Source organism: Apostichopus japonicus, chromosome 7, assembly GCF_037975245.1.
Source record: "Apostichopus japonicus isolate 1M-3 chromosome 7, ASM3797524v1, whole genome shotgun sequence".
NCBI lineage: Eukaryota > Metazoa > Echinodermata > Holothuroidea > Aspidochirotida > Stichopodidae > Apostichopus > Apostichopus japonicus.
The window spans coordinates 16,991,665-17,013,853 of NC_092567.1; the positions used below are offsets into that span (position 1 = coordinate 16,991,665).

General features: G+C 38.4%; 2 protein-coding genes across 3 annotated transcripts; both read left to right on the forward strand.

Annotated features, from left to right (window-relative positions):
* Positions 1-680: 680 nt before the first annotated feature.
* LOC139969534 (lengsin-like) lies at positions 681-14,462 on the forward strand. Of its 2 annotated transcripts, none has more exons than XM_071974606.1 (2): positions 681-1,223; positions 11,523-14,462. In XM_071974606.1, the coding sequence occupies exon 2, from the start codon at positions 11,542-11,544 to the stop codon at positions 12,919-12,921; it is 1,380 nt and encodes a 459-aa protein (XP_071830707.1). In that variant the 5' UTR covers positions 681-1,223; positions 11,523-11,541; the 3' UTR covers positions 12,922-14,462. The 2 variants fall into 2 exon arrangements, with proteins under 2 accessions (XP_071830707.1, XP_071830708.1); XM_071974607.1 differs by having other exon boundaries at positions 681-1,219.
* A 1,608-nt stretch (positions 14,463-16,070) lies between these two features.
* LOC139970154 (lengsin-like) lies at positions 16,071-21,754 on the forward strand. The gene is made up of 2 exons (XM_071975797.1): positions 16,071-16,466; positions 18,284-21,754. The coding sequence occupies exon 2, from the start codon at positions 18,303-18,305 to the stop codon at positions 19,680-19,682; it is 1,380 nt and encodes a 459-aa protein (XP_071831898.1). The 5' UTR covers positions 16,071-16,466; positions 18,284-18,302; the 3' UTR covers positions 19,683-21,754.
* Positions 21,755-22,189: the final 435 nt, after the last annotated feature.

Sequence of the window (22,189 nt, forward strand, 5' to 3'; positions counted from 1 at the left end):
GTCATTTAGGGGGTCATCGGGGGTCATTCTTTGTAATATTTTCAAATATCTCAATCTCCTCAAGATTTTGATGGATCATACTCAAAGTTGAACTGATGATTGTTGGATTGTGTATGAATAAGATGATGCCTAATACTTTTTGGTCAAAAAGTTAATTAATTACAATTAATACCCATTGTTTAAAAAAAATCTTAGCCTTCACCTTTTGCCAAAGCTCCTTTAATTTGTCTCCCAGTCTCTGCAGTGTTTGTTTAAATTTGTGGTTAAGCTCTGCAGAGGCTGTTAGTGGAATTAAAGCAGGACTGGTATGGCGCGAGAAAGCGGAATATATTATGTACAACAATATATATGCTTTACTTGCAAAATACATACATGTTTTACTTCAAAAATACATTTTAGACATATTTATATATATTCTGCAAAAAAATATATTCTCTGACACAAAATATTTATAATATAAATATATATTCTCTAAGAGAAAAAATATATATTTTCTTTCAATATATATATGTATATATATATATATATATATATATATATATATATATATATATATATATATATATGTATATATATATATATATCTTGTTAAAAAACGTATATATTCTCTGACAGAAAAATATTTTTCTCTAACAAAATATATAAATTCTGAGACAGAAAAAATATATATTTTACAGGAAAAATTATATTCTGTCCAAAAATATATTTTTATTGTGTGTAAAGAAAATATATATATTCTCTAATAATCAAGACCTATTCTGTGCGAAAAATATATTCTGTACGAAAAATATATTCTGTGCGAAAATATATATATGCTGTACAAAGTACGGAGCTCTGTAAGTGCTGACTAAGATGTTTGTTAAGTTGTTCAGTAACTTCAGCAGTGACCAGCCTGTTCATTACACTGGCCATTCATAAAACGCACATGTTTGCTCAGTTCATAGTTAGTGGGTTTGCGATATCACATTGCACATGATAGTACCAGGGATTATTCCATAACAACTCCCTGATTGTACGACGGTTCGTTCGACAGCGAAGCCTTCTGTACCGTACGTAATTAGCCGGCTTAACAGTTACTGCTCACTTCTTCACATTTCAAGCTTGGAACGTTAGCCGTTAGCAGTTTGCAAAACCTTGCAAAGGAAACAAACGTTGGAAAGTCATTTGCACAGCTCAAATTTCCTGCGATCTACCGCAAGTGCCTATTGAAATCTGCAAGGCAGGTAAACTGTTACGTCAGTGGTGCAGGGCGCATTTCACTCAATTGTATATATATATTTTTTTAGAGAATATATATATTTTTCTCTTAGAGAATATATATATTTTTTCTCTTAGAGAATATATTTATTTTTTCTCGTAGAGAATATATATATTTTTCTCTCAGAGAATATATATATTATTTCTCTTAGAAAATATATATATTTTTTCTCTTAGAGAATATATATATTTTTTCTCTTAGAGAATATATATATTTTTTCTCTTAGAGAATATATTATTTTTCTCTTAGAGAATATATATTTTTTTTCTCTTAGAGAATATATTTTTTTTTTCTCTTAGAGAATATATATTTTTTTTTCTCTTAGAGAATAAATATATTCTTGGCATAGAAACATAATTTTTGTGTTAGTATATATATCTTTACAGAATACTTATTGTTAGATAATATATTATTATAAACATAAATACAAATATGTCTAAAATGTATTTTTGAAGTTAACCATGTATATATTTCGCAAGTACAGCATATATATATATTTGTACGTAATATATTCCGCTTTCTCGCGCCATAGACTGGAAGTTGTTATTAACTGTTGAACTGTAAGCATGAGAGCCGTATAGCCAATCGGCTATGGAACGCGAAAAGGGCAACCGTATTTCGTTGTCTAAACTAAGTTTGTTGCTGCCTAAACTAAAGCTGTTGCTGCTAGTTTACCATGTTGCTGTTGTTCGTTGATGTCTAAAGTCACGTTGATGACTAAACGCGCGTTGATGACTAAACGGGCGTTAATGTCTAAACTCACGTTGATTTATAAACTTACGGTTGATGTCTAAACTCACGTTGATGTCTAAACTCACGTTGATGTCTAAACTCACGTTGATGTATAAACTCACGTTGATGTCTACACTTTCGTTGCTATCTAAAGTTCGTTTGTGAACACATTGTGAACGAACATCATTCTTTCTTTTCAAAAGAATTATAACAATCAACCGCAAGTTGCTTCCGTGCAGTGCTAACAACATATCTATTACAGAGATTTTCATGCTAAATACAGCCAATGACGTTTTCTAAAATTTCCCGAGATTTGTTTGGTTAATAGTCCCTTACCCATTGTCTGCAAACATGCTTGCATCTTCAGTGCTCAATGAACGCAAAGTATGAAGGTTCAACTATGTAACGCGAAAGGGGGGGGGGGGGGGGGTAATCGTTAATGTCATGCCGGATTTGTAGCAACAGCCATGTAAATATCCTTAACAACCTGATTTGTCGAACAAAATCACGTTGTTAACGATATTTACATGATAGTTGATACAACTCCGAGGACGTTATTTACATTTATATTGTTAATGTCATATTTGATGTTTGTGTGTATGGACGCCTTGAACAATTGTTCAATTGTGCATTGGAACCAACTGTGGCTGGTCTTGAACTCGACCGAGTCGTCGGGGAACATGACGCATTTCGGGAAGGGGCGACCGCCCACCCCCGAGCAAATTTTCTCTATGATATCGCTAATAATTTAAAAATAGACAATGCTTAGATGCAACTTACAATGCCTGGGAAGTGTCATATCCAGCGATCTGGGAGGCATTTTCGGCCAAAATTTTCTTGTACGATTCGCGCCAACTTATGGTGGCGCTTCGCTTAGATAGTTTGCCTACAGGCTTCGCCCTTCCCTTGGCAAATTACTCGCTACACGCCTGTTCGAATTTGTAAAGCAAAGAGCAGACATCACATAATATCAGTGAGCATGAAAGTGCATGTTCAAAAATGAACAGCCTCAAAACTGTCTATGTGTGTAGTCAAAGGCGTAGGAGCCCAATTGGATTTGGGGGCTGTAACGACTTGCCCGAAAAATATAACCAAAATTTTTCGCTGGGCGCGCGTTCAACATGTTAATGTCAATATGATATAAGCAAGCATAGGTCATTACATCGCATGGCATCGTGTACCGTACGGTCCTTCAAAGTTGCGCACTCATCCGCAGGATGCTAATGTAAACAACGAAATGTCTTATGTAGATGGAGAAACAGTATACAGGTCCAATTATGTCAAAACTCTCTTTTACAGTAGTAATGGCGAATTAGTCTGCCAAGCTTAGAACTTTATTTTAATTACCAAGGAGATCATTTTTAAACTATTCATTTATTCTCAGGATATTGCCCGAATTTTCAGGGGAACAAGTTTGGTTGGGGGGGGGGGGGGCTGCAGCCCCCGCCTCCTACGCCTATGTGTGTAGTGTTCGGGTTCGAAATATCTGATATCGGAAATATCTGCTATTTTTCATTTCCTTCAACGAAGTTTTATAATTGCCGTTTTAAGAGTTTGTAATATTTGTACACCAATAAATTAACTGTGTCTGAATTTTCGAAAACTTCCTGACCACCATTCTTCATCATACTTCCCTCTACTCGTAGCAATTTTGACCTCTCTGTTAGGGGTTGAAGGAGGTTTTTCTATATTGGTTGTCCATACATTGAATTTTGTGCAACATTATGTATATGTTTTGAAGTGATTTTCTTCACGAGAAATGTGAATTTTCAAATTCTGAACAAATAATGGGCTACTTTGAAAAGTGGGGCTTTCGGATATTGTGGGCCGTGACGTAGAATCACCTACAAAAGCAATGATCCACAGGACATGCAATGAGGTCAAACATGATGTGTGACTGGTTACAATCTTCAAAAAGGTTATGGATGAAAAAAAATATTGGGAAATACTTGGTTCTCAGGCAAAAGTGTACATGTGGTTGGTCATTTTCAAGCCCGAGAAGTGCCATTTCCGGTGATCTAGGGGGTATCAAAACCTGAAATTTTCTTGTACGCTCCGCGCCAACCGATGGTGGCGATCCGCTTAGATAGTAATTCGCGCCCCCGGGTTAGAAAATCCTGGATACGCCCCTGATAAGCCCTAGATATTGTGTACATTATTGGTGTTCGATCGCGGGACGCAAACTTTTTTTCTCGAGTAACAACACTTTCACTCGTTTTACTTGATTTTCGACATTCACATCATATGTATAGCTACAGCATTTGAAGAGCTCAATATTAAATTAGTTGAAAAGTGCAGTATTTTTATGCTGGTACTAGTTGGTCGCGACACTAGCCTTTTGGCTTTATCCACACATCTGCGTATGGCCACATTATCTAAGGAGCTCAAAGTAAATCAGTTGACAGGTGCAGTATTTTTTATGTTGATATGTTGTCTAGACACTCCAAGTTTTACTTGATTTCTGACATTCACAGCATATTCATAGCCTATAAACAATATCATAGACGCTTTGCGTAAGAGTTGTATACCGTACTACAGCGCAGTGTGCATTGCAGGCCGTCCAGGCATGTATATATGGTCTAACACCAAATTTCTCGCTGCGCGGCACTTTGAGTCATATTGAAAGGCATTCGATTATCATAATTGATAGATACTTGATCCAACGTAGCACACATTTATCTTCACTTAATTTGTATCAAATAGCAAACAATGTATTGATTTGATTTCCAAAGTTAATTTAAACCATGCATTTTACTATCGTAGCCCCGACAATAAGTTATAAACTGTATAGACTAACAGAAACGCGGACGGGCTGGTTTTGCACCCTGGGCAGGCGTGTAGCCAAGGGGGGGGGGGCGAAGGGGGCGAAAATAGAAAATGCTTAGATGCAACTTACAAGGCCTGGAAAGTTCCATTTCCAGCGATATGGGAGGCATTTTCAGCCAAATTTTTCTTGTAAGCCTACGCTTCGACTTATGGTGGCACTACGCTTAGATAGTTTGCAGAAACATATTTACGGTTCTGATAGTTTGCCTACAGGTTCGCCCCTCCCTTGGCAAATTCCTGGCTACGCACCTGACCCTGGGTACTTTTTTGTTTGTTATTTAAACCAGTTAACTGTCGTTGAAAACCAGCAACGAGTTGAATGTATAGATTAATAAAAGCGAGACATGTGTGGCAAGCCAAATGCTCAATAAATCGAGAAACATGGATTTTCGGTCGAAAAACCATGTTTATCGACCGAAAAACCATGTTTATCGACCGATAAAAATGGTTTTCACCGAAAAACCATGATTATCGGCAGATAAACATGGTTTTTCTGAGAAACATGGTTTATCGAACCATAAACAGGGATTTTCATTAGATATTCCATGTTTTTCTTTCGAAAATCCATGTTTATCGGCGATAAACCATGTTTATCGGCGATAAACCATGTTTTTCCATGGTTTATCGCCGATAAACATGGTTTATCGACTGATAAACCATGTTTTTCTTTCGAAAATCCATGTTTATCGGCGATAAACCATGTTTATCGACCGATAAGCATAGTTTATCGGCGATAAATCATGTTTTTATATTTGGCGACTGATGAAAATTTACCGGAACTACTTCCAAAACTCTAAATGTTAAGTTAGTATATATATGATAAAATCTTTGGTTCCGAAGCCGCATGTGGGCGAGCCGTACGCAAACTTCGTATGGGCCCGGTCCTTTCCATAATTAGGAACAACGAAATATGGCCCCTGTTACCGATGTGAAACTGTTCATGGTGTGCACCGGGTTGTATCTCCTGATAAATTCTGCGTTGGCGCCTTTGCCGAATAGAGAGGAGAGATTATCAAATTCCCAACCTTCTGTTGACTATTTCATACACAGACTTTCCAGGTTACTGCGGAATTTTTGTACTGTAATGTAAATAAAATCTTATATAGCGCACTATACGCGCAATGCATCTGTGCGCTTTACAAACAATCTAGAAAATACAATGCCAAAACAGGTTTGACTTTGCTTAGCCATTGGACTATTATAAGCCTTTATATTATGCAGTTAGGCTATTTCCATAGAGTTATTAACGAGTTCCTATTATGCTCAATGGCCGTTTCCTATGACTTTAACGGTCTTCTGTATACACGGGCGGCGATTTGTTTCAAATATTGGGGGGGGGGGGGGGATTGGCTTGGGTGCCGGCGGGTAGCATCTTTCATCCCCAAAATTGTTCGCACGCTTCATGGTATTTTGTATATATACATATATACTGGTTGCTACAGCCCTATATTTTCCTTTTTTATCGGCAAACCAAATTTCATTACGGATGCGGTCCGTCTAGCTAATTCATTTCGAAAAGTCAAAACAGCTTTTGGTGAAAGTCTGTGATGTTTTTTGGTGATATTTAGAAACAAATTGTGACACGGTTAGACAGGTGCGTAGTGAGGAATTTGCCAAGGAAGGGGCCAAGCTTGTAGGTAAACCACCTAAGCGTAGCGCCACCATGACTTGGCGCGAAGAGTGTAAGAAAATTTAGGCCGAAAATTGCTCCCACATTGCTGGAAATGGCACTTCCCAGGCCTAGTTAGTTGCATATCACGCTATAATGGAAAAGTTTCTTGAGATTAAAAAATCAACCTGCAATTGGTCGTAATGTAATATGACCTCTTTTTACCAATTACTGTAGTTTGCAACGCCTGCCACATATTTGTTCTTAGTATAAGGGTCTTTGTGTGAACGCTGTATGATGAACTACAATGTAGACATGAACATATCCACACAGTGTTTATACAAAGAGCCTAAGGGTGTTAAGAAGCTATACAGGATAATTGTACAGTCTAGAACAGGTTGATTTACGACCGTGTCAGATCGATGACGGTGTACTATTACTAAGCCTGTGTGTCGCCGATTATTATTCCGCACTTGTCCATATGCGGACTGTGCGGGACCGTAGCTATGTTTTTACATGGTTTATCGGCGATAAACATGGTTTATCGGCGATAAACATGGTTTATCGGCGATAAACATGGTTTATCGCCGATAAACCATGTTTCTCGATAGATAAACATGGTTTATCGGCGAAAACCTTGTCATCGCTCGAAAAACCATGTTTATCGCTTGAAAAACATGGATTATCGCAGATAAACATGGATTGTCACAGATAAACCATGTTTATCTATCGAGAAACATGGTTTATCGCCGATAAACCACGTTTATCGCCGATAACCCATGTTTATCGCCGAAAAACCATGTTTATCAGTGATAATCCATGTTTCTCAAGCGATAAACATGGATTCTCGCCGATAAACCGTGTTTATCAACCGAAAATCCATGTTTATCGGTCGATAAACATGGTTTTTCGATCAAAAAACATGGTTTATCAGTCGTTAAACATGGTTTTTCGACCGATAATCCATGTTTTTCGATTTATTGAGCAATTGGCTTGCCATAGACATGTGTCTGTAAGCTGTATCATAAGTTCAACATAGCCTAATCAAGTTTAATAGTTTTACCCAAAACGATTGTGACCCGTCATAGGGTCTCTGGTGGACCTCCATGAAAAGTGTTATTCAGTCAAGGTATAATCATGCAGTGTATACCTCCGGCAACCCCATTGGTGGAAATCCTGCCTATATTGACTGTTGATTAATAAAGCACAATAACAGCAGTTGATGTATTTAGAGTAAACTATATTTCTTATAAGAATGTAGGGTCAAAATTCACACTAACACACATGCATATGCTACGTTGTTTCGAATAGGTGCAGTGAACGGTGAAGTTAGTTCATAATAAGGGTGGGACAATCTTTTGTCGCTATATAGCGTAGAAAACCTATATATGTTTACTCAGCTGCAAGGGCGGCGGAACCCGGGGGGCACAGGGGGCACGTGCCCCCCCCCCCACTTTTCCTCAGGTTAAAAATGTGCCCTTTTTCTACATAAAAATTGAGGTGTCTCAAGTTAGCAAGAGGCAAGGGAACCAGAATGAACACTCGAGAAGGGCCGTTTCCGGCCATCTGAGGGGTTTGTAAAACCAAAAATTTTCTTGTACGCTCCGCGCCAACCGATGGTGGCGCTCCGCTCAGATAGTCGTGCATACAACTTTGCAAATCCTGGCTACGCCCTGACTTTTAATGAACTTCTGTGGGTCAAATTAAAGCTATTTCGAGTGGAAAAAAAGTGTAAAGATATTAACGATAATATCTAATTCGGAAGGTTCCTACATTAGCAACTAGCATGATTTCACCTAATTTTCTCAAAAGAAAACTAATTGTTCCTTGTTTCCCAATTTGCACATTGGATATTGCAGTGCTAGTATGCATATTTTCCTTAAGGGGGGGGGGGGGGGCGCAAATAAAATAATACAATGAGAGTAATAAAGGGTACTAAATATAAGGCTGCATCAGTCCAATCAAATTTCTGCAAAGTGCCCTTTGATGTCGGTGCTCCCCCAGATTAAAAGTGTTTCCGCCGCCCTTGCTCAGCTGAGACTTATTAATTTTGTCGATTAATATAACGTAATGTCATTTGCACCAAAATACCGAGGGTGATAGCTGCACGAAAGGTTGTTCGACTACGTGCCGCTGAGCAGCTTGTGCCACTGAGCTTTTGCGTTCTTTCAAGTCTGGGAAATTGTGTAGGTTTTTTGGAATTAATGTAATTGCTGTATATTTTGATTGCATAAGCTACGCAAGTCATCTTAAGTTAAAGGCAATTTTTCTTCCCATTTACGTTAGGTAAATATAGCTTTCACTAATATTACAAAGTTAGTTATCAGAACCATTAAGAAAAATGAGGAACATAAACTGTGCTTAACAAACTCGTAACAACCCGATCGCTTTCTAGGAGGGTCGCTTTGTTACTTTACATGACAGTATATTGGTGAATCTTATATGTTTAATGGTCAATCAAATGTCAATGGAAGGCTCGATTTCATTAAGGCAAAGATATCTTTTGATGAAATTTAAAGCGGACACAAAACACAACCATCATGCTTATCTATAAATGACAGAGATCCTTGTGAAGGACAACTTCTCATAACAGCTCAAAACTTCTTGTTCCGTTAGGCTGAGATATCCTAAATTAAAACTCGTGTCTGGGGTTATCAGTTTGTACCATCTCTGCTTTCAAATAGTGTCATTACGACCTGAAAACGTTTGACATTCTCCTTATTTTGTTTTAAGTATTTTCAAGGTAAAATGTCATTATAAGTCTTGACTTTTTTGTTGTTCACGTTTTGTTTTAGATTCATCATTTGTAAACCCTCCTCCGTTACAGAAAATAAAACTTACACTAAAAACAAGAATAATATAAAAAACAATTTGAAGAACATGTGCATGGCTCGATGATGTCCTATTTAGACTTGAGCAAGTCTTCGGCCCTGCGAATGAAGTTTATTAGTTCAGGTGTCATACATGTTAATCTTATATGAAAGAAGATAATAAAAGAAACACAATGATGAAAAAACTGTTCAAATATCTTATTCCGTTATGGAGATATTCAAGTTTATAGTTCTATCTGATTGTGTAGAAACTGCTGAAATCAGACTAGCTGTGATGTCACATCCTCACATTTCGGAAAAGTCCTTGTTATTTTATTAAAATGTTTTGTGAGAGTTTATGAATTACAACCAAAAGATATGCCATGTGGATCTCATATTTGTCAAGGGAAGTATCAGAGATTAAACATCTGAAGAATTTTTGATTATATTTTTTTAGATTTGTGGAAAAAAAATGTAATTAATTTTTATAAAAATATTCACACATGTTAAGAAAGTGAGGATGTGACATCACACCCTCACAGTTAGTCTTTCTACACCAGTCTTTTTCAAAGAAATTTGTATATCTTCAAAGCGTGATATCTCCTAAAAAGAGCATGCTATCATGGTAGTTTCTTTACTGTTCTGTTTGCCTTTTTAAGCTCTTTCATACAAGATAGACATGTCAGACACCTGAACCAATCCTCTAAGCCCACTTGACATTCTTATTCAAGTGTATATATATCATGCAGCTTTATAGGGCAAAATATTTATCGGCGTGAACTTTGTTATCGAAGAAAAGTTAATACTAGCAGGTTCTCACAGTGGCGTAGCCAGACGGGTGCATGTGGATAGTATCCCCCCCCCCCCATCTTTGGGGGATTTTGGGCTCAATAAAATTTCGGGGTGAGCCCCAACCCTCTCCCAACCCCCACCAGCAATGACAGGCAACATCTTACAAATAATTCCTGAAGTACAATGCATAAACTGATATCTTGTACACAAGGTACAATATATACAGTTGAAAATTCTTCAAAATTGTTACAAAAGTGACAACATATGGCAACCTCCAACCTTTTTTGAAAAACATTTCTAAAAGGAAAGTGGGGGGCACTCCCCTTAGACCACTCCCATGGATGACTTATAAATATTTCCCTCGCCACTTATGAAGGTTGTTGTGCCTCTGAGGTAGAGCCTATACCGTGAAATGTATAGTCACCAATATTCTCTTTTCCCTGGTGTTTTGCTACTGGCAACTCTTAGCAAAAAAAAAAGGAAACCAGATAACGCAATTTGTAATATAAAATCCTTATGTGGTCTTTGTAACCTTCATAAAAACCCACATGTGACCGAGATGTTTATTGCGAGGTATACTCACATTAATTGCTCATATGTATTGAACCCACATTTTACTCAGGCACATAGAACACAATCGGGCATCCATTGGTTTACCCACAATCATTTGCGCAAGTGAAACTCATATAATCCACGTGGAACCCAATCAGACATCCAAACATTTCCCAATAATTCCAAACCCGCATATCAACCCAGTTGTAACGCAGATGGGTGCTCATTAACTTCCTATGTAAAATCAGACATCCCAGAATTTACACATTATTTGACCGATTTGTAGACCACATCCAACCCACATTGGCGATGCCCAAGTTAGCCCATGTATCTTTACCCACACATATTTAATACATGTACAACACTGGCCCAAATTGGCGCTCCATGGTGAGCCCAAGCTTATATTTACCTCCGCGTAAGACCCACTTGGGGCCGAAACTGTTGTAATGGTTGGGTTTGGACAATAAAACGTTTTTTTTGCCAATACTTACCAATACCAATACAATATCCAGCAAATGAAGTTTGAGAAGAGCTCAGAGAGGAAAAATGAGAAACGCGTCCGAAAGTGTTGTTCATTACTGGTATGTGATGATATGGATACGTGCTAAGGTGGCACTTTTAACTGGGGCACAGATTTAACTCAAAAGGCGCCCATGAGTCGATCCATTGAAAAGAAAGAATACAATGTTGCCATGGCTACTTGCGAAAGTAGTAAAAAGGGCAAGGAAAAAGAAGCATTTCACTGAAATATATTCTTCATAGTATCTATGATATACTTATTTCATGTCACTTGATAAATCTTGAAGCAATCGTTCTATCATTTCTATACGTAGTAACTTCTATTTATTGTCGATTTTTTTTTAATATATATCCTAAGTCATTCTGATATAGTTCCTTTATGAACGTTATTTTCAACAAAAGTCTTTTTTAATCCAATTTGCAGAAACTTGTGACCAAAAATTATGACGTCTACAGGGCAAAGCATGGAGCTACTCGCGGCTGTGGAGAAGAGGATTAAAGATGATAACATTAAAAACATTCGCTTTGAGTTTCTTGATACCAACGCTGTCGCTAGATCTAAAACCATTCCTGCTCGCCACTTTAAGAGCACCGCCACATCTGGAATCCTGTTTCCAGGTGTCTTTTTTGCGGTGACTGCAAGATCAGACATACCATTTGAAAGCTCTATCGCCGAGAAATACCATTGCTCTGATCTGGTATTTCTACCCGATCTGTCCACGTTCGAAGTATTACCATGGACTCCAAATACAGCGAGAGTGTTCGTCTCAGTATCGGACATTAGTGACGACGAGAAAGCGTTAATCGATCCAAGAAACGTCGCTCGGGCTCAGTTAGAGAAGCTCAAGGACAGAGATTTGAGTATCTTCTCATCATTTGAATACGAGTTTTGGGTAGTGGATGAAGAAAATAGGAAACCAATCATCGATGGCGTAGATTGCTACGCCACCATTCGTCTCGCAAAGCACCAAGCATTTTTTGACAAGGTCGCTGAAAATCTCTCAGAAGCCGGAGTCGATATCGAATGCGTCGAAACTGAATACGCCAAAGGTCAGTTTGAGTTGGTCATCTGCCCGACATTTGGAATCAAGGCCGCAGATAACGCCGCAACTTTCCGCACTGGTGTAAAAGAAATGGCGATGCGAAACGGATTTGTCGCTAGTTTTATGTCGAAGCCATATCCTAAAGAAGGAGGGTCGTCGGGGCACCTCAATCACTCATTGTGGTCACTCGATGGTAAGACGCCTAAAACAGGTGATTCTTCTCGGCCCTATGGACTCTCAGAGATTGGAGAACACTGGATAGCTGGTCTTCTAGAACATGCTCCAGCATTATCCTTTCTACAGAGTCCAACTGTAAATTGTAGAGATAGAGTGAAACCAGATACATTCGCACCATTCAACGCAACGTGGGGAGTAGACAACCGTACATGTGCGGTTCGTTTGAAGCCAGTCGGGGCTCATGGGATCTACATGGAGAATCGAATGGGATCAAGTGCTGGAAACCCTTACATAAGTCTAGCTGCTACAATCGCAGCTGGAATAGATGGTATCGAACGTAAGTTACCTCTTCCACCTCCAGTACCGACTAACAAGCCATCACATATTGCTGAGCACGTTCCACCGAACACTGCCCTCCTTCCCGCTGACATGGAGGACGCATTTCAAGCCCTAAAAAAGGATGAGATAATGGTAAGTGCTATTGGGGCCGACCTTGTCGTCGCTCTGGAGTCCGTACGACGTCTTGAAATGACCACATTTGCTGCTGACAGTGATGTTGAAAAATTTGAATTGCACAGGCGTATGTATTTTGATTACGTTTAAACAAATTGAAAAAAAAATTACAGAGGATTTAACCGTCCCCCCTCGGAAAGAATGACGTCATAAAGCTCGTACAATCATCGGGCAGCTTAAACGCATCGATTTTTCTTTTTTCATTCTCTGATTTTGTCTCCCGATGAATTCATTTGGCTATATATGTTAATCGGTAGACTTTGGTGAGCTCTTTGATCATATTCTGATAACAACCAAAATGAAAGAAGAATATTTCTTAATGGTATATATTTATAAACCCTTACATAAGTTAAATGGTTTTTTCTGTCTTCAACAGATTATTATTTTTTTGTTAAATCAGCATACTTAGCATTTAATACGCAGATCATGACTAATGATATTATATATTTAATTTTGCTTTTTAACATTTGTGTTATAAAGTTCGAAAATGTTATAGAAGATTTGATGATTTCAGAAATATTATATCCAAACAAAAAGTTACATCAGAACATTTTGGGTACGGGTATATATACCCTTTTCATTCCATGCAATACATTAATCACTTTTGTCCTGGAAAGGTATTTTGTTTGAGCTAGGGGTTCATCTTCTAACATTGTATTCATCGTTTCTATAATTCTTTTCAATTGATTCCGCATGGGTTTTTAATCTGCTTCTTGTTCTTCTTTATTGGTACTTGCAATTTCCATCTGTTCAATCCTTTCACCTTTAAACTGTTTTGAGTGAGTCCGTGAATGTTGGTTCCTGCTGAATAGAGCTCTTGCTAGGAAACCTAAACTTCTAGTCTAGCATCCAATTCTTCAGTTTCACTCATAGCATTGCATTGTGTCCCAAAGTGATCTCTAAAGTGCAGCTTCTTTCCATCCTATAGTAACTCTCTTATAGTGAGCAGTTCTTCTGCGATTTGGAGAGCAGTTTGCGTTCCAGTGTTGAGATCCTCATGGATATTCATAGTGGTTTCTCTGAAGGGACGTAGCCAGGGGAGCAGGGGGCCAACTGCTCCCCCCCCCCCCTCCACCCTCTTTCAGTGTCGAACAAATGTTAAAAACTGTTGTTTTTAAGCATGGTACTTTGTCAGTGCTTTTTTGATCGTGGATACGTCAGCTCCGTTAACTCGATTATAATCGTAGTAACATTAAGGCCTACTGATTCAGCTACTTACTTAGTTTGGCAGATGCAATTAGCTAAATTTAGTCTATAGCCTATTACAAGCCTACAGTTGGCCACTGCGTAATAACATACATGTTGCATACCTAACCGCACTCGATGGAGTGTCACGAACTGTATGCACAACGACGTCGACAACGTTTGTTCTCATCCTTTCTGTTATGAGTTGTTGCACGAACAGCATGTTATGAAGCTAAGCTAGCAATCGTACGTGATACGCGCTTCCTATAAATAATGATTACACTGCTAATACACTGCGATCACGATATTTGTTTTTAGGCCATTGCACATCTGGCTGTCTTACAAAATATGAAAGTTTATATTGTCTATCAGTTAAGTTCGTCAAATGTATTAAATTCCAGACATTGGACAATAAACAAGTATCATCTTACCCGGAAAATTGTAAAAGTGCACTATATATGTTTGTCTTTCTGATATAATATGTAAAAGAACATGTAAAGAATTCAAACAGGAAACAAAATCAAATTATGATATCATATGATAATGATGAAAGTGGCAAAACATTGCACCAGATCGCATCTATGACCTTCAATTGTTCAAAAATATATCAAAGGAGAGGGGGACCCCTACTCACCTTAATCCCCTCCCCATATCAATCGCAATATGTGCTCCCCCCCCCCTTTTCAAATTCCTGGCTACGTCGCTGTTTCTCTGAGGGCTTCTATTTTGTCAAGAGTGGCTTGATCGATGTCTTGTGCTACAACATGCATGCGTGCATGTTGTCTGCCTTAGTTGCATGTTTTATATACATTTTTAAGGATTTTTACGCTGTTTTTCGTTAAGTATACGGTATCCTATGAATTTCATTGCATCCCTTTTTGTCTTTTTGAAATTGTGTTATATTTTTGACCAATATCAAAGTCTTCATTCTCAAATGTTATTTCATTATAATGCCTTATATGAGGTTTTACTCCATACTGCTCTAATAAACCAATCAGAAAACGATTCAACTTTGTCTCTCTTTAAAAATCTTGTGATTTTGAAAAATAGAGGGCGTGTTTTCACCCGCTACACCATCCCCATCCTCACCCTAGTTAATGAGGATACGAACGGAAGGCTGGTTGCAGAATATCATCTTCACCAAAGGTGTCTTCACCTATGAGATCAATTTCATATAATGGGATATTTTCAGCTATGATTACTATGATAATATCTTTGAATATAAAATAATATTTCTTTTAAACTATAATGATATAATTCCATATCACTTAACAAAATCATGTGATAGGGGGATACGGCACACCGTCCTTGGCGGTATCGGGTTTCATACTTAGATAGATACACAGTGATTCATTGAGAGATGTTTCCCCATAAGGCTGCGCTGCGTAATCACATTCTATGGGTCAGGAGCTTTTAACACCTACATGCGCCATTTAAGGTCTATAGACAGACCACGAATCGATTCCGCCATGATTACTTCTCCCAATTCGCAACTTCCACCAACATGAAATCATCGTAGACACATTTTAGAACATAATTTCTTGGCGCTCTTGAGTGCACGAAGGCTTTAAAACACACGTGGGCCGCCAGCAGTTACGCAACTTACGCTAAATGTCAGCATGTATCGGCTATCTGATTTGAGTATAATATATCTAATTTTATTGTTTGGAAGTATAGCCTACGACAATATTTGTAGGAAGAGGTACAACTATAGTTCGGAAGCGCTGAATACTCCAAAATACGAATATGAATGTTATAGCTATAGGTCGCCTACTGTGAAGAGTTGGTCACATACACGCATGTTGCCAGTGCATGTGAGTTACATACACGAATTTGCCGCATGCTACGTGCTCGTATACAGGCCTACATGTGGCTTTCTCCACCGTTATCAATCACACGGTAGTAACCCTTTATGTACAATGTTAGGTTACTTTGAATGATATGACCTTGTCACTTGAGGTATGTGAATGATGATCATATTACAAGTTCAACTGTGTTTATCGAAAGGTTCTCATAGAATATCCACATGTAATGACAAATGTTTCAACGTTTTGTCTTCTGACTAATATAATATACTAATATATTGAACCTGAAACCAGCATGAACAATTCATTTTCATTTTCGAGTAAAAGTCTGATACGACGAGTGGGGATTTTTTTTCTTCAAAGATCGTTCCCAAAACTGGAAGTACAGACTAATCGGCTTATAGCTTGATTTGTGAGGAGTATAGCAGTAGCCTTTTGTTTTCCAATTAAGGAGAATTAGGGAATTATCCTACTTTAGTGAGAATATTGACAAGTTTAATGGCATTCCTGGTTAAAATTAACAGGTCATTGTTTTAGCGGACGATAACAAACGCCGTCATGACGTAGAGAGGAGATACTTTAAATTAACGGTATTATTTGTGTTAGCGAGCGTTACGTTCCATTCAATAACAGTATAAACGGGTGGTAAGTTCATGCTCAAGTTGAAGAGGAATATCCTTGCAATTGGCTCAAAATTGTTAATTTAAGTAGCAGTATATCTTAGGAATCTGATTGATACGTTATTAACCTTTATTAACATACATAATTACTAACATTAGCCTAAGGTATTAATATAATGGATTTTATGATAATAATTGTATATAAAGTAACCAAACCTGACATGGTAATTAAGATTCGTATAGCTTATCGAGCCTCATATGCTTTCGTTAAGCAAGGCCGACAGGGGAGGAGGTCCAGTTGGCCTACTACTTGAAAACCCGTTGTCTCCTAAGTCCACTTGACATTCTTATTCAAGTGTATATCATGCAGCTTTATAGGGTAAAAACATTTATCGGCGTGAACTTTGTTATCGAAGAAAAGTTAATTCTAGCAGGTTATCACAGTGGCGTAGCCAGACGGGTGCATCGGGATAGTATCCGTCACCCCCCCCTCCTTTCTACTTTGGGGGACTTTGGGCCCAATAAAATTTCGGGGTCAGCCAACCCCTCTTCCCACCACCACCAGCAATGGCAGGCAACATCTTACAAATAATTCCTGAAGTACAATACATACACTGATATCATGTACACAAGGTAAAACATATACAGTTGAAAATTCTTCAACATTGTTTCAAAAGTGACAAATATGTGGCAAACTCCATTTTGAAAACCATTTGTAAAAGGGAAGTGGGGGCACTCCCCTTAGACCACTCCCGTGGACGACTTTTAAATATTTCCCTCGCCACTTATGAAGGTTGTTGTGCCTCTGAGGTAGAGCCTATACCGTGAAATGTATATAATCACCAATACTCTCATTTCCCTGGTGTTTGCTACTGCCAAGGCTTAGCACAAAAAAAAAACAGATAACGCAATTTGTAATATAAAATCCGTATGTGGTCTTTGTAACCTTCATGAAAACCCACTTGTGACCGATATGTATATTTACTCAGGCACATAGAACACAATTGGGCAACCATTGGTTTACCCACACTCATTTGCCCAAGTGAAACTCATATAATCCACCTGGAACCCAATCAGACATCCAAACATTTCCCCACTTATTCCAAACCCGCATATCAACCTATTTGTAACGCAGATGGGTGCTCATTAACTTCCTATGTAAAATCAGTCATCCCAGAATTTACACGCATTAATTGACCGATTTGTAAACCACATCCAACCCACATTGGCGATGCCCAAGTAAAGTTAGACCACGTATCTTTACCAACACATATTTAATACAAATACAACACTGGCCCAAGCAGGCGCTCCATGGTGAGCCCAAGCTTATATTTACCTCCACGTTAGACCCACTTGGAGCCGAAACTGTTGTAATGGCTGGGTTTGGACAACGAAACATTTTGCCAATACTTAACCCGGCAAATGAAGTTTCAGAAGAGCTCAGAGAGGAAAAATGAGAAACCCGTCCGAAAGTATTTTTTATTACTGATATGTGATGATATGGATACGTGTGAAGGTGGCACTTTAACTGGTGCACAGATTTAACTCAAAAGGCGCCCATGGGTCTATTAAAAAGAAAGAATACATTGTTGCCATGGCTACTTGTGAAAGTACGAGTATAAAGGGCAAGGAAAGTGAAGCATTTTAGGGAAATATATTCTTCATAGTATCTATGATATACTTATATCATGTCACTTGATAAATCTTGAAGCAATCGTTCTATCATTTCTATACGTAGTAACTTCTATTTATGGTCGATTTTTTATATATATCCTAAAGCATTCTGATATAGTTTCTTTATGAACGTAATTTTCAACAAAAGTCTTTTTAACTAATTTGCAGAAACTTGTGACCAAAAAATATGACGTCTACAGGGCAAAGCATGGAGCTACTCACGGCTGTAGAGGAGAGGTTTCAAGAAGATAACATTAAAACAATTCGCTTTGAGTTTCTTGATACCAACGCGGTCTCTAGATCTAAAACCATTCCTGCTCGCCACTTTAAGAGCACCGCCACATCTGGAATCCTGTTTCCAGGTATCTGTTTTTCGTGGACAGCAAGATCAGACATACCCTTTGTTAGCTCTATCGCTAAGAAATACCATTGCTCTGATCTGGTATTTCTACCCGATCTGTCCACGTTCGAAGTATTACCATGGACTCCAAATACAGCGAGAGTGTTCGTCTCAGTATCGGACATCAGTGACGACGAGAAAGCGTTAATCGATCCAAGAAACGTCGCTCGGGCTCAGTTAGAGAAGCTCAAGGACAGAGATTTGAGTATCTTCTCATCATTTGAATACGAGTTTTGGGTAGTGTATGAAGAAAATAGGAAACCGATCATCGACGGCGTAGATTGCTACGCCACCATTCGTCTCGCAAAGCACCAAGCATTTTTTGACAAGGTCGCTGAAAATCTCTCAGAAGCCGGAGTCGATATCGAATGCGTCGAAACTGAATACGCCAAAGGTCAGTTTGAGTTGGTCATCTGCCCAACATTTGGAATAAGGGCCGCAGATAACGCCGCAACTTTCCGCACTGGTGTAAAAGAAATGGCGATGCGAAACGGATTTGTCGCCAGTTTTATGTCGAAGCCATATCCTGAAGAAGAAGGGTCGTCGGGGCACTTCAATCACTCATTGTGGTCACTCGATGGTAAGACGCCTAAAACAGGTGATTCTTCTCGGCCCTATGGACTCTCAGAGATTGGAGAACATTGGATAGCTGGTCTTCTAGAACATGCTCCAGCATTATCCTTTCTACAGAGTCCAACTGTAAATTGTAGAGATAGAGTGAAACCAGATACATTCGCACCATTTAACGCCACGTGGGGAGTAGATAACCGTTCATGTGCGGTTCGTTTGAAGCCAGTCGGGGCTCATGGGATCTACATGGAGAATCGAATGGGATCAAGTGCTGGAAACCCTTACATAAGTCTAGCTGCTACAATCGCAGCTGGAATAGATGGTATTGAACGTAAGTTACCTCTTCCACCTCCAGTACCGACTAACAAGCCATCACATATTGCTGAGAACGTTCCCCCGGACACTGCCCTCCTTCCCGCTGATATGGAGGCCGCATTTCAAGCCCTAAAAAAGGATGAGATATTAGTAAGTGCTATTGGGGCCGACCTTGTCGACGCTCTGGAGTCCGTACGACGTCTTGAAATGACCACATTTGCTGCTGACAGTGATGTTGAAAAATTTGAATTGCACAGGCGTATGTATTTTGATTACGTTTAAACAAATTGAAAAAAAAATTACAGAGGATTTAACCGTTCCCCCTCGGAAAGAATGACGTCATAAAGCTCGTACAATCATCGGGCAGCTTAAATGCATCGACTTTTCTTTTTTTCATACTTTGATTTTGTCTCCCGATGAATTCATTTGGTAATATATGTTAATCGGTAGACTTTGGTGAGCTCTTTGATCATATTCTGATAACAACCAAAATGAAAGAAGAGTATTTCTTAATGGTATGTATTTATAAACCCTTACATAAGTTAAATGGGTTTTATTTCTGTCTTCAACATATTAATATTTTTTTTTTATAAATCAGCATACTTAGCATTTAATACGCAGATCATGACTAATGATATTATACATTTTATTTTGCTTTTTAACATTTGTGTTATAAAGTTCGAAATTGTTATAGAAGATTTGATGATTTCAGAAATATTATATTCAAACAAAAAGTTACATCAGAACATTTTGGGTACGGGGTATACCCTTTTCATTCCATTCAATACATTAATCACTTTTGTCCTGGAAAGGTATTTTCGTTTGAGCTAGGGGTTCATCTTCTAACATTGTATTCATCGTTTCTATAATTCTTTTCAATTGATTCCGCATGGGTTTTTAATCTGCTTCTTGTTCTTCTTTATTGGTACTTGCAATTTCCATCTGTTCCCTCCTTTTACCATTTAACTGTTTTGAGTGAGTCCGTGAATGTTGGTTCCTGCTGTATAGAGCTCTTGCTAGGAAACCTAAACTTCTAGTCTATAGCATCCAATTCTTCAGTTTCACTCACAGCATTGCATTGTGTCCCCAAGTGATCTTTAAAGTGCAGCTTCTTTCCATTCTATAGTAACTCTCTCATAGTGAGCAGTTCTTCTGCGATTTGGAGAGCAGTTTGCGTTCCAGTGTTGAGATCCTCATGGATATTCCTAGTGGTTTCTCTGAAGGGACGTTGCCAGGGGAGCAGGGGGCCAACTGCTCCCCCCCCCCCTCCACCCTCTTTCAGTGTCGAACAAATGTTAAAAACTGTTGTTTTTAAGCATGGTACTTTGCCAGTGCTTTTTTGATCGTGAATACGTCAGCTCCGTTAACTCGATTATAATCGTAGTAACATCCAGGCCTACTGATTCAGCTACTTACTTAGTTTGGCAGATGCAATTAGCTAAATTTAGTCTATAGCCTATTACAAGCCTACAGTTGGCCACTGCGTAATAAAATACATGTTGCATACCTTACCGCACTCGATGGAGTGTCACGAACTGTTTGCACAACGTCGACAACGTTTGTTCTTATCCTTTCTGTTATGAGTTGTTGCACGAACAGCATGTTATGAAGCTAAGCTTGCAATCGTACGTGATACGCGCTTCCTATAAATAATGATTACACTGCTAATACACTGCGATAACGATATTTGTTTTTAGGCCACCGCACATCTGGCTGTCTTACAAAATATGAAAGTTTATATTGTCTATCAGTTAAGTTCGTCAAATGTATTAAATTCCAGACATTGGACAATAAACAAGTATCATCCTACCCGGAAAATTGTAAAAGGGCACTATATATGTTTGTCTTTCTGATATAATATGTAAAAGAACATGTAAAGAATTCAAACAGGAAACAAAATCAAATTATGATATCATATGATAATGATGAAAGTGGCAAAACATTGCACCAGATCGCATCTAAAGACCTTCAATTGTTCAAAAATATATCAAAGGGGAGGGGGACCCCTACTCACCTTAATCCCCTCCCCATATCAATCGCAATATGTGCTTCCCCCCCCCCTTTCAAATTCCTGGCTACGTCGCTGTTTCTCTGAGGGCTTCTATTTTGTCAAGAGTGGCTTGATCGATGTCTTGTGCTACAACATGCACGCGTGCATGTTGTCTGCCTTAGTTGCATGTTTTATATACATTTTTAAGGATTTTTACGCTGTTTTTCGTTAAGTATACGGTATCCTATGAATTTCATTGCATCTCTTTTTGTCTTTTTGAAAATGTGTTATATTTTTTGACCAATATCAAAGTCTTCATTCTCAAATGTTATTTCATTATAATGCCTTATATGAGGTTTTAGTCCATACTGCTCTAATAAACCAATCAGAAAACGATTCAACTTTGTCTCTCTTTAAAAATCTTGTGATTTTGAAAAATAGAGGGCGTGTTTTCACCCGCTACACCATCCCCTTCCTCACCCTAGATAATGGGGATATGAGCGGAGGGCTGGTTGCAGAATGTTTTCTTCACCAAAGGTGTCTCCACCGATGAGATCAATTTCATATAATGGGATATTTTTCAGCTATATGATAACAATAATAATATCTTTGGATGTAAACTAATATTTCTTTTAAACTATAATGATATAATTGCATATCTTAACAAAATAATGTGATAGGAGGATACGGCACATCGTCATTTGTTATCGGGTTTCATACTTAGATAGATACACAGTGATTCATTGAGAAATGTTTCCCCATAAGGCTGCGCTGCGTAATCACATTCTATAGGTCAGGA